This window comes from Sitophilus oryzae, unplaced genomic scaffold (assembly GCF_002938485.1).
Source record: "Sitophilus oryzae breed Bouriz unplaced genomic scaffold, Soryzae_2.0 scaffold_1007_pilon_pilon, whole genome shotgun sequence".
NCBI lineage: Eukaryota > Metazoa > Arthropoda > Insecta > Coleoptera > Curculionidae > Sitophilus > Sitophilus oryzae.
This window is the reverse complement of record NW_022145624.1, coordinates 532,319-545,710: the sequence shown is the minus strand read 5'-3', so window position 1 is coordinate 545,710 and position 13,392 is coordinate 532,319. Positions and strand designations below refer to the sequence as shown.

Sequence of the window (13,392 nt, the reverse complement as noted above, 5' to 3'; positions counted from 1 at the left end):
TCATCGAATATTACTTCCAAGGCTACTACGACATTTTTTTTATCATACGAAAATTTTGAAAAATAAACCTATAAATTATTGACATTTCTTTTTAAATATAAATTTCTTATGTCAATTTTTAAAAATGACAGCAATCGGCACGACAAAAATGATCACCTAATAATTTTTCGTAGGCTACTATGACATCATTTTTTTTTCGATCATACGGACATTTTTAAAATAAACCTAAAAATTAACATCTCTTTTTAAATATGAATTTCTTTTGTTAATTTTTAATAAATATTATAGCAATCGGTTTCACAAAAATAGCATCGAATATTACTTCCAAGGCTACTACGACATTTTTTTATCATACGAAAATTTTGAAAAATAAACCTATAAATTATTGACATTTCTTTTTAAATATAAATTTCTTATGTCAATTTTAAAAAATGACAGCAATCGGCACGACAAAAAATGATCACCTAATAATTTTTCGTAGGCTACTATGACATCATTTTTTTCGATCATACGGACATTTTTAAAATAAACCTAAAAAATTAACATCTCTTTTAAATATGAATTTCTTTTGTTAATTTTTAATAAATATTATAGCAATCGGTTTCACAAAAAATAGCATCGAATATTACTTCCAAGGCTACTACGACATTTTTTTATCATACGAAAATTTTGAAAAATAAACCTATAAATTATTGACATTTCTTTTTTAAATATAAATTTCTTATGTCAATTTTTAAAAATGACAGCAATCGGCACGACAAAAATGATCACCTAATAATTTTTCGTAGGCTACTATGACATCATTTTTTTTCGATCATACGGACATTTTTAAAATAAACCTAAAAAATAACATCTTTTTTAAATATGAATTTCTTTTGTTAATTTTTAATAAATATTATAGCAATCGGTTTCACAAAAAATAGCATCGAATATTACTTCCAAGGCTACTACGACATTTTTTTTATCATACGAAAATTTTGAAAAATAAACCTATAAATTATTGACATTTCTTTTAAATATAAATTTCTTATGTCAATTTTAAAAAATGACAGCAATCGGCACGACAAAAATGATCACCTAATAATTTTTCGTAGGCTACTATGACATCATTTTTTTTCGATCATACGGACATTTTTTAAAATAAACCTAAAAATTAACATCTCTTTTTAAATATGAATTTCTTTTGTTAATTTTTAATAAATATTATAGCAATCGGTTTCACAAAAAATAGCATCGAATATTACTTCCAAGGCTACTACGACATTTTTTTATCATACGAAAATTTTGAAAAATAAACCTATAAATTATTGACATTTCTTTTTTAAATATAAATTTCTTATGTCAATTTAAAAATGACAGCAATCGGCACGACAAAAATGATCACCTAATAATTTTTCGTAGCTACTATGACATCATTTTTTTTCGATCATACGGACATTTTAAAATAAACCTAAAAATTAACATCTCTTTTAAATATGAATTTCTTTTGTTAATTTTAATAAATATTATAGCAATCGGTTTCACAAAAAATAGCATCGAATATTACTTCCAAGGCTACTACGACATTTTTTTTTATCATACGAAAATTTTGAAAAATAAACCTATAAATTATTGACATTTCTTTTTAAATATAAATTTCTTATGTCAATTTTTAAAAATGACAGCAATCGACACGACAAAAAATGATCACCTAATAATTTTTCGTAGGCTACTATGACATCATTTTTTTTTCGATCATACGGAAATTTTTTAAAATAAACCTAAAAAAATAACATCTTTTTTTAAATATGAATTTCTTTTGTTAATTTTTAATAAATATTACAGCAATCGGTTCCACAAAAAATATCATCGAATATTACTTCCAAGGCTACTACGACATTTTTTTTATCATACGAAAATTTTGAAAAATAAACCTATAAATTATTGACATTTCTTTTTAAATATAAATTTCTTATGTCAATTTTTAAAAAATGACAGCAATCGACACGACAAAAAATGATCACCTAATAATTTTTCGTAGGCTACTATGACATCATTTTTTTTTCGATCATACGGAAATTTTTTAAAATAAACCTAAAAAAATAACATCTTTTTTTAAATATGAATTTCTTTTGTTAATTTTTAATAAATATTATAGCAATCGGTTTCACAAAAAATAGCATCGAATATTACTTCCAAGGCTACTACGACATTTTTTTTATCATACGAAAATTTTGAAAAATAAACCTATAAATTATTGACATTTCTTTTTAAATATAAATTTCTTATGTCAATTTTAAAAAATGATGACAGCAATCGGCACGACAAAAAATGATCACCTAATAATTTTTCGTAGGCTACTATGACATCATTTTTTTTCGATCATACGGACATTTTTAAAATAAACCTAAAAATTAACATCTCTTTTAAATATGAATTTCTTTTGTTAATTTTTAATAAATATTACAGCAATCGGTTCCACAAAAATATCATCGAATATTACTTCCAAGGCTACTACGACATTTTTTTATCAACGAAAATTTTGAAAAATAAACCTATAAATTATTGACATTTCTTTTTAAATATAAATTTCTTATGTCAATTTTTAAAAAATGACAGCAATCGGCACGACAAAAAATGATCACCTAATAATTTTTCGTAGGCTACTATGACATCATTTTTTTTTCGATCATACGGACATTTTTTAAAATAAACCTAAAAAATTAACATCTCTTTTTAAATATGAATTTCTTTTGTTAATTTTTAATAAATATTATAGCAATCGGTTTCACAAAAAATAGCATCGAATATTACTTCCAAGGCTACTACGACATTTTTTTTATCATACGAAAATTTTGAAAAATAAACCTATAAATTATTGACATTTCTTTTTAAATATAAATTTCTTATGTCAATTTTTAAAAAATGACAGCAATCGGCACGACAAAAAATGATCACCTAATAATTTTTCGTAGGCTACTATGACATCATTTTTTTTTCGATCATACGGACATTTTTTAAAATAAACCTAAAAAATTAACATCTCTTTTTAAATATGAATTTCTTTTGTTAATTTTTAATAAATATTATAGCAATCGGTTTCACAAAAAATAGCATCGAATATTACTTCCAAGGCTACTACGACATTTTTTTTATCATACGAAAATTTTGAAAAATAAACCTATAAATTATTGACATTTCTTTTTAAATATAAATTTCTTATGTCAATTTTTAAAAAATGACAGCAATCGGCACGACAAAAAATGATCACCTAATAATTTTTCGTAGGCTACTATGACATCATTTTTTTTCGATCATACGGACATTTTTAAAATAAACCTAAAAAATTAACATCTCTTTTAAATATGAATTTCTTTTGTTAATTTTAATAAATATTATAGCAATCGGTTCCACAAAACATATCATCGAATATTACTTCCAAGGCTACTACGACATTTTTTTTTTATCATACGAAAATTTTGAAAAATAAACCTATAAATTATTGACATTTCTTTTTAAATATAAATTTCTTATGTCAATTTTAAAAATGACAGCGATCGGCACGACAAAAAATGATCACCTAATAATTTTTCGTAGGCTACTATGACATCATTTTTTTCGATCATACGGGAAATTTTTAAAATAAACCTAAAAAAATAACATCTCTTTTAAATATGAATTTCTTTTGTTAATTTTTAATAAATATTATAGCAATCGGTTCCACAAAACATATCATCGAATATTACTTCCAAGGCTACTACGACATTTTTTTTTATCATACGAAAATTTTGAAAAATAAACCTATAAATTATTGACATTTCTTTTAAATATAAATTTCTTATGTCAATTTTTAAAAATGACAGCAATCGGCACGACAAAAAAATGATCACCTAATAATTTTTCGTAGGCTACTGTGACATCATTTTTTTCGATCATACGGAAATTTTTAAAATAAACCTAAAAATTAACATCTCTTTTTAAATATGAATTTCTTTTGTTAATTTTAATAAATATTATAGCAATCGGTTCCACAAAAATATCATCGAATATTACTTCCAAGGCTACTACGACATTTTTTTTTTATCATACGAAAATTTTGAAAAATAAACCTATAAATTATTGACATTTCTTTTTAAATATAAATTTCTTATGTCAATTTTTAAAAAATGACAGCAATCGGCACGACAAAAAATGATCACCTAATAATTTTTCGTAGGCTACTATGACATCATTTTTTTTTCGATCATAGGGAAATTTTTTAAAATAAACCTAAAAAATTAACATCTCTTTTTAAATATGAATTTCTTTTGTTAATTTTTAATAAATATTATAGCAATCGGTTCCACAAAAAATATCATCGAATATTACTTCCAAGGCTACTACGACATTTTTTTTATCATACGAAAATTTTGAAAAATAAACCTATAGATTATTGACATTTCTTTTTAAATATAAATTTCTTATGTCAATTTTTAAAAAATGACAGCAATCGGCACGACAAAAAATGATCACCTAATAATTTTTCGTAGGCTACTATGACATCATTTTTTTTTTCGATCATAGGAAAATTTTTAATAGATAATCTAGTAAATAATATAGCAATCGGTACGACAAAAATTATCACCGAATATTACTTCAAAGGCTACTATGACGTCTTTTTTTTTATCATACGAAAATTTCTAAAAGTAAAAAAAAGATGAGAGGAAAAATTGAAAACCAAGCTTTGTTTTTCTACAAACCCATAATATAGTGTGTGTATCCTACACGACTGCTCCTGTAAACCAAAACACATCCATTTTCATCAATATTAGTCAAGTACATTGAGGGACTCTTCATTTTGGGATAGGTGAAACTGAATTGATGATGAATGTTATCAACACTTTCCAAGAATTCGGTAAAAAATCGACCGGTAGCTCTTATGGTGGCATCGTAACCAAACTTTGCAGCGAATCTGATGAAACATTTTCCGAAAAAGTTGATGAAATCTTCGTAATCTCCACCAAGGACTTCGGAACAAGCATGGCCAAGCTCTAGGGCTAGAGTATCTGGATAGATTTGATGTGTGTTGAAAACTGAATGCTTGCAATTGGCTTTTTTAAGGATGGTTTTCCAAGTTTCGTCACCGTATTCCATCTAAAAATTATACATTGATAGATGTCTGGTTACTTTACTGATACCCCCTGTATAAATCTCAAAGACTCACCTGTACATAATGTTGAATAGACTCCAAAAGCATCCCGTACATCTTTTAAAACAATTTTTTTAAAACACTTTCAACACTACGATGAATAATATGTTTTCGATGACCTCTCTTCAAAGCCTCTACACTTACTGACTGACCTTTGGACTTGCTTAAGATGTCCAGTCCAGCGGACAGGACACGTCAACTGGGAAGGTCAATTGAGCTGTTCCATTTCAGAATATACTATTAAGTTTTGTGTATCGACGATTGTTCGGGACACGCAAGAATATTTATCGCCAATGGACATCATTCAGTTAGAGTTAGTTTGTGAACAAACAATAACTGAGTTGAGTTAGGAGAGGTAGTATCAAGGAAAACTAGGACAAACGATGGGTTTCGTGCTCTTTACTGTTTATTTAATTACATTTTTTTTTCTTAAACATTGTAAGAGATAATTGGTATATACGGGGTGTTAAATAGAGAGAAAGCTCTAAAATCGTGTGGAAAAAGGCAAAAATAATAAAACTGTGATTTTCCTACAAAATTATACTCAAAAAAGAAAATTCTATTTCATAGGAATAAGAAAAAATAGGTAGGTACCTAATAAAATTATTTTAAAAAATCATCCTTTAAATATTAGGAATACCGGGTGCATCTCAAAAGTGGCTCACCCCTATAACTTTTTTATTTGTTCAGATAAAAAAACGAGTTTTTGTGTATTAATATACCTATGACATAAATTAGGATTGATTCACGTATTCAATTGTTTTTGATCACTTCCTGTTTCACCGGAAATGACTACAACTTTTGATTTTTAAGTGGCATCCCCGGTACATTTTTACTTTATTTGATAGAAAATGAGACTTTGAATAAAATGACATATCATATGTCAACTTTTGACACTTTCGCATATGGTTTGGTTTGTTTTGAAATTGTAACATGCGGTTCATAACGACAATTTGACTCGAAATACCAAGTGTGTGGTACCAAATTATTCGTAAAAAAATGCTTTTTCCAAATATGTTGATGAGCCACCCTCGTTCCATTTGAAAAAAATGAGATATGATTAAAAATAAGATTTGGGCTTTTTTTTAACCAATAAGACACGAAAAACATTAGATGATCAAATCTATTTTTCCAAGCCTTCTTGATTAAAAATTAGTGTTTTTTAACACAGCCAATATGAAAATACGATATTTTTTTTAAGCGAAAATGTCTTGACATATGTCATTCTATTCAGAGTGTCATTTTCAATCGAATAAAGTAAAAATAAATCGAGGGTGCCATTGAAAAATCAAAAGCTGTAGTCATTTCCGGTGAAACAGGAAGCGACCAAAAACAATTGAATACGTCAATCAATCCTAATTTATGTCATATACTAACATAGCAAATCTCGTTGTTTTATCTGAAAAAATAAAAAAGTTATAGGGGGTGAGCCACTTTTGAGACGCACCCGGTATAAGTACCTATTTTCCTTATTTAACACCCTGTATATCAAAGTACTTAATTATATATTTTTATACCTAAAATATTACGTGATACATGATTTATGACTTGTTTTATTTGGTATCTTTATAATCACTAGGAGGAAAAAAAAGGACACAAAATTTTTTGATGATAACATTGAATTAATCTATGGCATCAGTTAGGTCGTCTTCGAATATCCAGTAGGTTTCCAAACTTCCTTTACCCTGTATATAAAAGAAAGAATAGTTTTAGTTTGTTTAAATACAGGGTGATGGTAGAGTTTATGGAGAACCGGTGATTTTTACATAAAGGCACCTGTAAAAGCAGTAACGTTTTTGTTGTTTTAAATAGAACACCCGGTATGTTATTACATTTTTCGAAACTATATTTTTTTCTCATAATTTTTCTAAAATCCTATCACCGGTTTTCCATATAAGATCCAACATCCACCCTATATCACTGATTGTATATTTTTATAAAGTGTTTCTATCAAATTTCAGTCTTTTAAGCGTCTGAATTTTCGATATGAATTTTCCACAAGGGAATTGTTACATTACTTACCTTCAGTTTGACTAAACCTCTGGTTCTGATGATATATTTATCCTTTGGGAGAAACTCTTTTGTTGACTGTGATATATGAACCATACCATCCTAAAAATATTCATTTATTTATGTAGATTTTATTTACAGTGCCACAAATAAAGTTGACAACATATGAGATTTTTTTAAATAATTATTTTTTAAAAATAGGATTATATAAATATGTATAAATTAGACTCTGTAATTTTTTACTTACTGCACTTGTTGACTGCATCCTGGATGCCGTATTAACTGTGTCTCCAAAGAAGCAGTACCTGGGTACTTTGATACCCACCACGCCAGCTACTACAAGTCCAGAATGGACACCTAAAGCAAAATTTAACATTAAAGTATTTTTAACTCGTACTGTTTTAGTTATAGACTATCGTTTATTTTTAATACAATATTATCGAAAAAAAAACGGCGTCAGCGATGGCTATGAAATGAAGATTGCTGTCATTTAATATGTATGTAAAATTATATAGAGAATGTCATCGGTCGTCATTTCCAAGCCAACTGAACGCCGATTTTTTTTCGATTATACTGTACTTCTTGTTTCTCTAAAGAGAGTCAAAATGAATAATATCGTAGGACTGAATATTACACTTACCTATCCTGACATCTACTTTAGTCCCGGAAGGTATTTGAAGTTGTTTTACGTGACGTATCATACACAGTGACACGTCACAGACATTTTCAGCATGCTGTGTTGTCGGTTCAGGTGCTCCACACACTGCCATGTATATTTGACCCACTGTTTCGACCTGTAACATTTTAGTAATATTAACTTTTTTATTTAAAAGATCTATTACAACCAACAAACAAAACCGAACCTTGCGTGTAGACGCATTAATAAGTAATTTTTACAACTTTTTTTCCGTTTTAACTCACAGGTAAAACGTTAGGTGTAGACGAGCCTTAGTAATTTATGTGTGAATCTATTGATTGTATGGATTGTAATATTCGAATATCATAAGTACTCACCTTATATACGTTGAATGTGTCCATGAGTGAATCAAAACATGAATAGACAGCATTCATGGTACTAACCAGCTCCATAGCATCTTCTACCGTTGACGAATTGAATCCCACCAATTCACAGAACATCACAGTGACATTTTCAAATGACTATGCATACGAAAACAAAGAGACTTTTTAGTTATTTTTCCAGTTTGAGAAAAGAAGATATAAGATATATATATATATATATATATTTTTATTTTAAATAATTAAAATCGATATTAACTTAATACTGACCTGACAAGTGCTGAGTGGACTGTCCCCTGCTCTAAGACGGTCAGCTACTGCTTTAGGTATCATGGAATAGAGCAAATCGTCCCCTCTTTGTTTCCATATTTCAAGTAGGCTGAGATTGTTCTCCAATTCACTGGCTCTATGTTCAACTTTGTCGAACATAAGTTCCAACCTAAAAAATATATTTTTTCTTGTTTGAATCTGTTAGAAAATGATGATTTATGAAATGTAATATGTTCTTGGACTGATATTGCCGTTAATTTTAAAATTTTCAAGTCAAGATTTTGCTCAGATGTTAATGTTTTTTTTCGATTTATTATAGATTCTTTCCACGTGTCTTTATAGTGATTCGAACGAAACTTTGATGGTAAAAGTTACTGTAAGTGCTACCTACTGTTAAAACTTGATACTGTTTAATTTTTTCCTTTAAGAAGTTTATTAAATTTAAATTCTAGTTGCAAAATACTGATTTTTTAATTTGAATATTGATTTTCTTCCTTTAATTTTCTTTTTGGGTCCTATCTTCAACATCAATACGTATATTTTCACCTGAATTGAAACGGAAGGCAGTTCAACCTTCTTTAGCCTAATTTTCATTGTTTTCCATTGTGGAAAACGGAGAAGGAAAATGGGAAACTCTTAACTAAATTATTAGCCTGCTTTCGAGAAAATTGAAATTTACTTTACTCTCTACACTATAGGTTTGATTTTCTTTTAGAGTTTTTTTTTAATTGTTTTCTTCTTATGATACTGAAATGTATTTTAAAAGTTCCAGTTTGAGTAAACTAATTTTAAATCTACTTTTTTCTTATTTTCTTTGATTTAATTATTGTAAAAGGTAGGTATCTCTTGAAGGAAATAGTGGTTTTAAGGAAGTTTGCTTTAAGTAAATTACTTTTACAGGGTGTATCAGCCAAACATAATAAAGGTGATAATAAATAATTTACATTTTTATCAACAAAAACCTTTTATACAGGATGTGTCATGTAACATTGACCAATTACAATAACCTATAGCTATCTTCAAATGTTTCGGAATTATTAAGTGAACTTAGTAAGTTGTGTCACTGCAAGACAGTAGTACCGTATGATCGAAAAAACGGCGTCCATTTGGCTGGGAAATGACGATCGATGACATTTCCCATATAAATCTATACCAATATTTAAAATCCTTAAGTGACTGACTCACTGATTAATCACGATCCTGCTCAAACCACTCGTGTAGAGGTTCGATAAGAAGGGATTTTTCGAAATTCCAGTTCCAAGGGGGTGAAACCACCCCTCAAATATTACAATATTTTTTATTTAAAAAACGGTCAAGTTTCCGAAAAAACGCTTAAACACGTATATTTTATTTTGTTTTTTTACATATTTTAGGATTTTTTAAAAATGTATACAGGGTGTTTCGAAAAATCTGGTCATTGATTAATCACGATCCTGCTCAAAGCGCTTGACGTAAAAAGCTGATTTTTGCAAAACGGATTGACTTTAGGGTGTAGAGGTTCGATAAGGAGGGGTTTCCCGAATTTCAAGTTCCAAGAGGGTGAAAACGCCCCTCAAATATTACAATATTTGTTATTTAAAAAACGGTTAGTCTTTCGAGAAAACGCTTGGGCACGCTTAATTTATTTTGTTTTTTTACATATTTTGAAATTTTTTAAAAATTCATACAGGATGTTGGGTAATTGATTAACCACGATTCTGCTTAAACTGCTTGACGTAAAAAACTGGCAAACGAATTTTTCGAAAGTCAAAATCCAACGAAATGAAACTACCCCTCAAATATTACCAAGTTATGTAATAGTATCGCCATATTGTTTTTTCTCATGCTGACATAAATGTGAGAAAATTTTATCCGGTTTGTATGTTAATGGAAATTCTTGCTTTGCTTTATCATCACCATTACAGATGATTAATTCGACGCGAATTACACGCTATGAAATGACAGCGACCTTCATTTCATAGCCATCGCTGACGCCGTTTTTTTTCGATCATACAGTTGTTGTCAATGCTATAAGGGTTTAAATTTTGTTAAATGCATATCAGAAAAACGTTTTTATTTTTGTTAGATTAATTTTGTTGGTCACTCATTCGTCTACAGTCATTATATTTGTTCAAATTTTCAGTAATTGAATTTTCGGTTTAGGGCCTAAACTCTAGTATCGATTAAATGTAATTTCATAGCTTGCTAGCTCTAAATCAGTAATTTACCACTAGACCGACTAATCGTTGAATTATTGGATTATTCCCCAATGGAGCAATTTAAGGATATACAGGGTGTCCCAGGCTGAGCGTGCATTAGAAGTTTCTTGAAAACTACAATATCTAGATCGGAGATTTTTTGCATATCATTGTTTTACAGCGAGATCTATCGATTAAAAATATTTTCAATATGGCGGCACTTCCGGAAATACCGGAAGTTGCCAACAATTTTCTTATTTTAAATGGGTACCCCCATTTTTTATTACATACCTAAATTCTCTGTAAAAATTTATGATTATTGATATAAAACTAACATTATCTAACATTAACCGTTTTTGAGAAAAAAAATATTTAAAATTTTTGGACGAGGGCGCCATTTAAAAATCAAAAGTTGTAGTCATTTCCGGTGAAACAGAAAGTGACCGAAAACAATTGAATATGTCAATCAATTTCAATTTATGTCGTATACTAACATACCAAAACTCGTTTTTTATCTAAAAAAAAAATAAAAAAGTTATAGGGTTAAGCCACTTTTAAGAAACACCCGGTATACCACTACAATAATATTTATTATTACAGAATCAATAATAATATTATTTATTGCTAACTAATATTAGCCAAGTAAACCATTTATTTTCAATTTTTTAGATTTTTTTCTCTGTGTAGTATTTATTTAATTAATGTCCCTTCATTTTCTGTAACATATTTTCGTGTTTTTTCTTTTTGTTTAGGCCTCTAAGGCATGCTGAAAGAATTTCATTAATTTATTAAAAAGTTTTGAGTAAGCGTGATCTGTTTTTTATATATTTTCTTCGAAATTACTTGAAAACTTCGCTAATGGAGTTGTGAGGCGATTTCAAGTTTTGAATTTGATTTTATAAGAAAATATACTAAAGAAAGTTTATATTCAACGAAATTGTAACATATTATTTTTCAAAAATTCGGGTTTTCCCGGATATCTTCGGAAGTGGTCGGATTTTTTTTTTGGATTTCAAAACATGGCTTTTCTCTAATTTAATCATTTTTGTATCTCTTTTATCTCTCGAGATATATGACACCATTTATACATTTACTAGCGTGTACCAGCGACTTCGTTCACGTCGAATTAATCATTTGTAATGGTGATGATAAAGCAAAGCAATAATTTCCATTAACATACAAACTGTCAGATCTGTCATCTATGTCAGCACGAGAAAAAACAATATGGCGATATTATTATATAACTTAGTAATATTTGAGGGGTAGTTTCATCTCGTTGGAATTTGACTTTCGAAAAATCCGTTTGCCAAAAATAAGCTTTTTACGTCAAGCAGTTTAAGCAGAATCGTGGTTAATCAATTACCCAACTTGTTGGAACACCCTGTATGATTTTTTAAAAAAATTCAATATTTGTAAAAAAAACAAATAAATTATGCTCGTCCAAGCGTTTTCCCGAAAGACTAACCGTTTTTTAAATAACAAATATTGTAATATTTGAGGGGCGTTTTCACCCTCTTGGAATTTGAGATTCGAGAAACCCCTCCTTATCGAACCTCTACCCTCACAGTCAATCCGTTTGTCAAAAATCAGCTTTAAACGTCAAGCAGTTTAAGCAGAATCGTGATTACTCAATGGTCATATTTTATGAAACACCCTGTATAAATTTATAAAAAATCTTAAAATATGTAAAACAACAAAATAAAATATACGTGTTTAAGAGTTTTTCCGAAAAACTCAGCGATTTTTAAATAATAAATATTTTAATATTTGAGGGATAGTTTCACCCCCTTAGAATTCGGGTTTCGAAAATTCCCTTCTTATCGAACCTCTACACCCTAAAGTCAATCTGATTTCCAAAAATCAGCTTTTTACGTCAAGCGCTTTAAGCAGGATCGTGATTAACCAATGACCAGATTTTTCCAAACACCCTGTATACATTTTTAAAAAATCTTAAAATATGTAAAAAACAAAATGAAATATACGTTTAAGCATTTTTTCGGAAACTTGACCGTTTTTTAAATAAAAAATATTGTAATATTTAATGGGTGGTTTCACCCTCTTATTGGAACTGGAATTTCGAAAAATCCCTTCTTATCGAACCTCTACACCCTAGAATCAAGCTGTATGCCAAAATTGAGCTTCTTACGTTGAGTGGTTTGAGCAGGATCGTGATTTATCAGTATATCAGTTACTTAAGGATTTTGTATATTAGTAGAAAGTTTGTATTCAAGGAAATTATAACTTATAAAAAACATATTATTTTTCAAAAATTCGGGTTCGGATTTTTTTTTTTGGATTTCAAAACATGGCTTTTCTCTAAATTAGAGAATTCTATCATTATATTTGTATCTCTTTTATCTCTCTAGTTTTCGAGATGTATGACACCATTTATACATTTGTATTGTTGAATCAATCTTTATATTTTTTGGTACATGTAGCCACGATATTTATAATATTTCAAAATAGATTTTTTTTTAATTATTTTCACTTACTTTGAATCATTCTGCCATCCGGCTTTCAACAAAACCATTTCCTTTCCCAAGCCGTGTGGATTTAGGTCGTTTAGGTACAGTCCCTGGTCTGGCAATTCTCCCATGTCGTTCACTCTGGAAAAAACAGGAAAATATATGAGTTTCCCAGATTGAAAATGTGTCAGGAGCGACATAGGGTCGCAAAATGTTGTTTCTTTTTTAATATACCGTTTCCTGAATTTTGCGTCTGCCTCTATGTATCTCAGAAAGCATTTTATTT

General features: G+C 28.7%; 1 protein-coding gene across 1 annotated transcript in view; it reads right to left on the bottom strand.

The window, feature by feature from the left end:
- Positions 1–13,392, bottom strand: part of LOC115890350 (soluble guanylate cyclase 89Da-like) — a 36,789-nt gene that overhangs the window by 3,835 nt on the left and 19,562 nt on the right. The window contains 9 exon segments of the mRNA XM_030910580.1: positions 4,719–5,112; positions 5,183–5,224; positions 6,796–6,852; positions 7,190–7,279; positions 7,425–7,534; positions 7,818–7,971; positions 8,192–8,335; positions 8,465–8,633; positions 13,134–13,247. Coding sequence (XP_030766440.1) covers positions 4,719–5,112; positions 5,183–5,224; positions 6,796–6,852; positions 7,190–7,279; positions 7,425–7,534; positions 7,818–7,971; positions 8,192–8,335; positions 8,465–8,633; positions 13,134–13,247 — 1,274 coding nt within the window.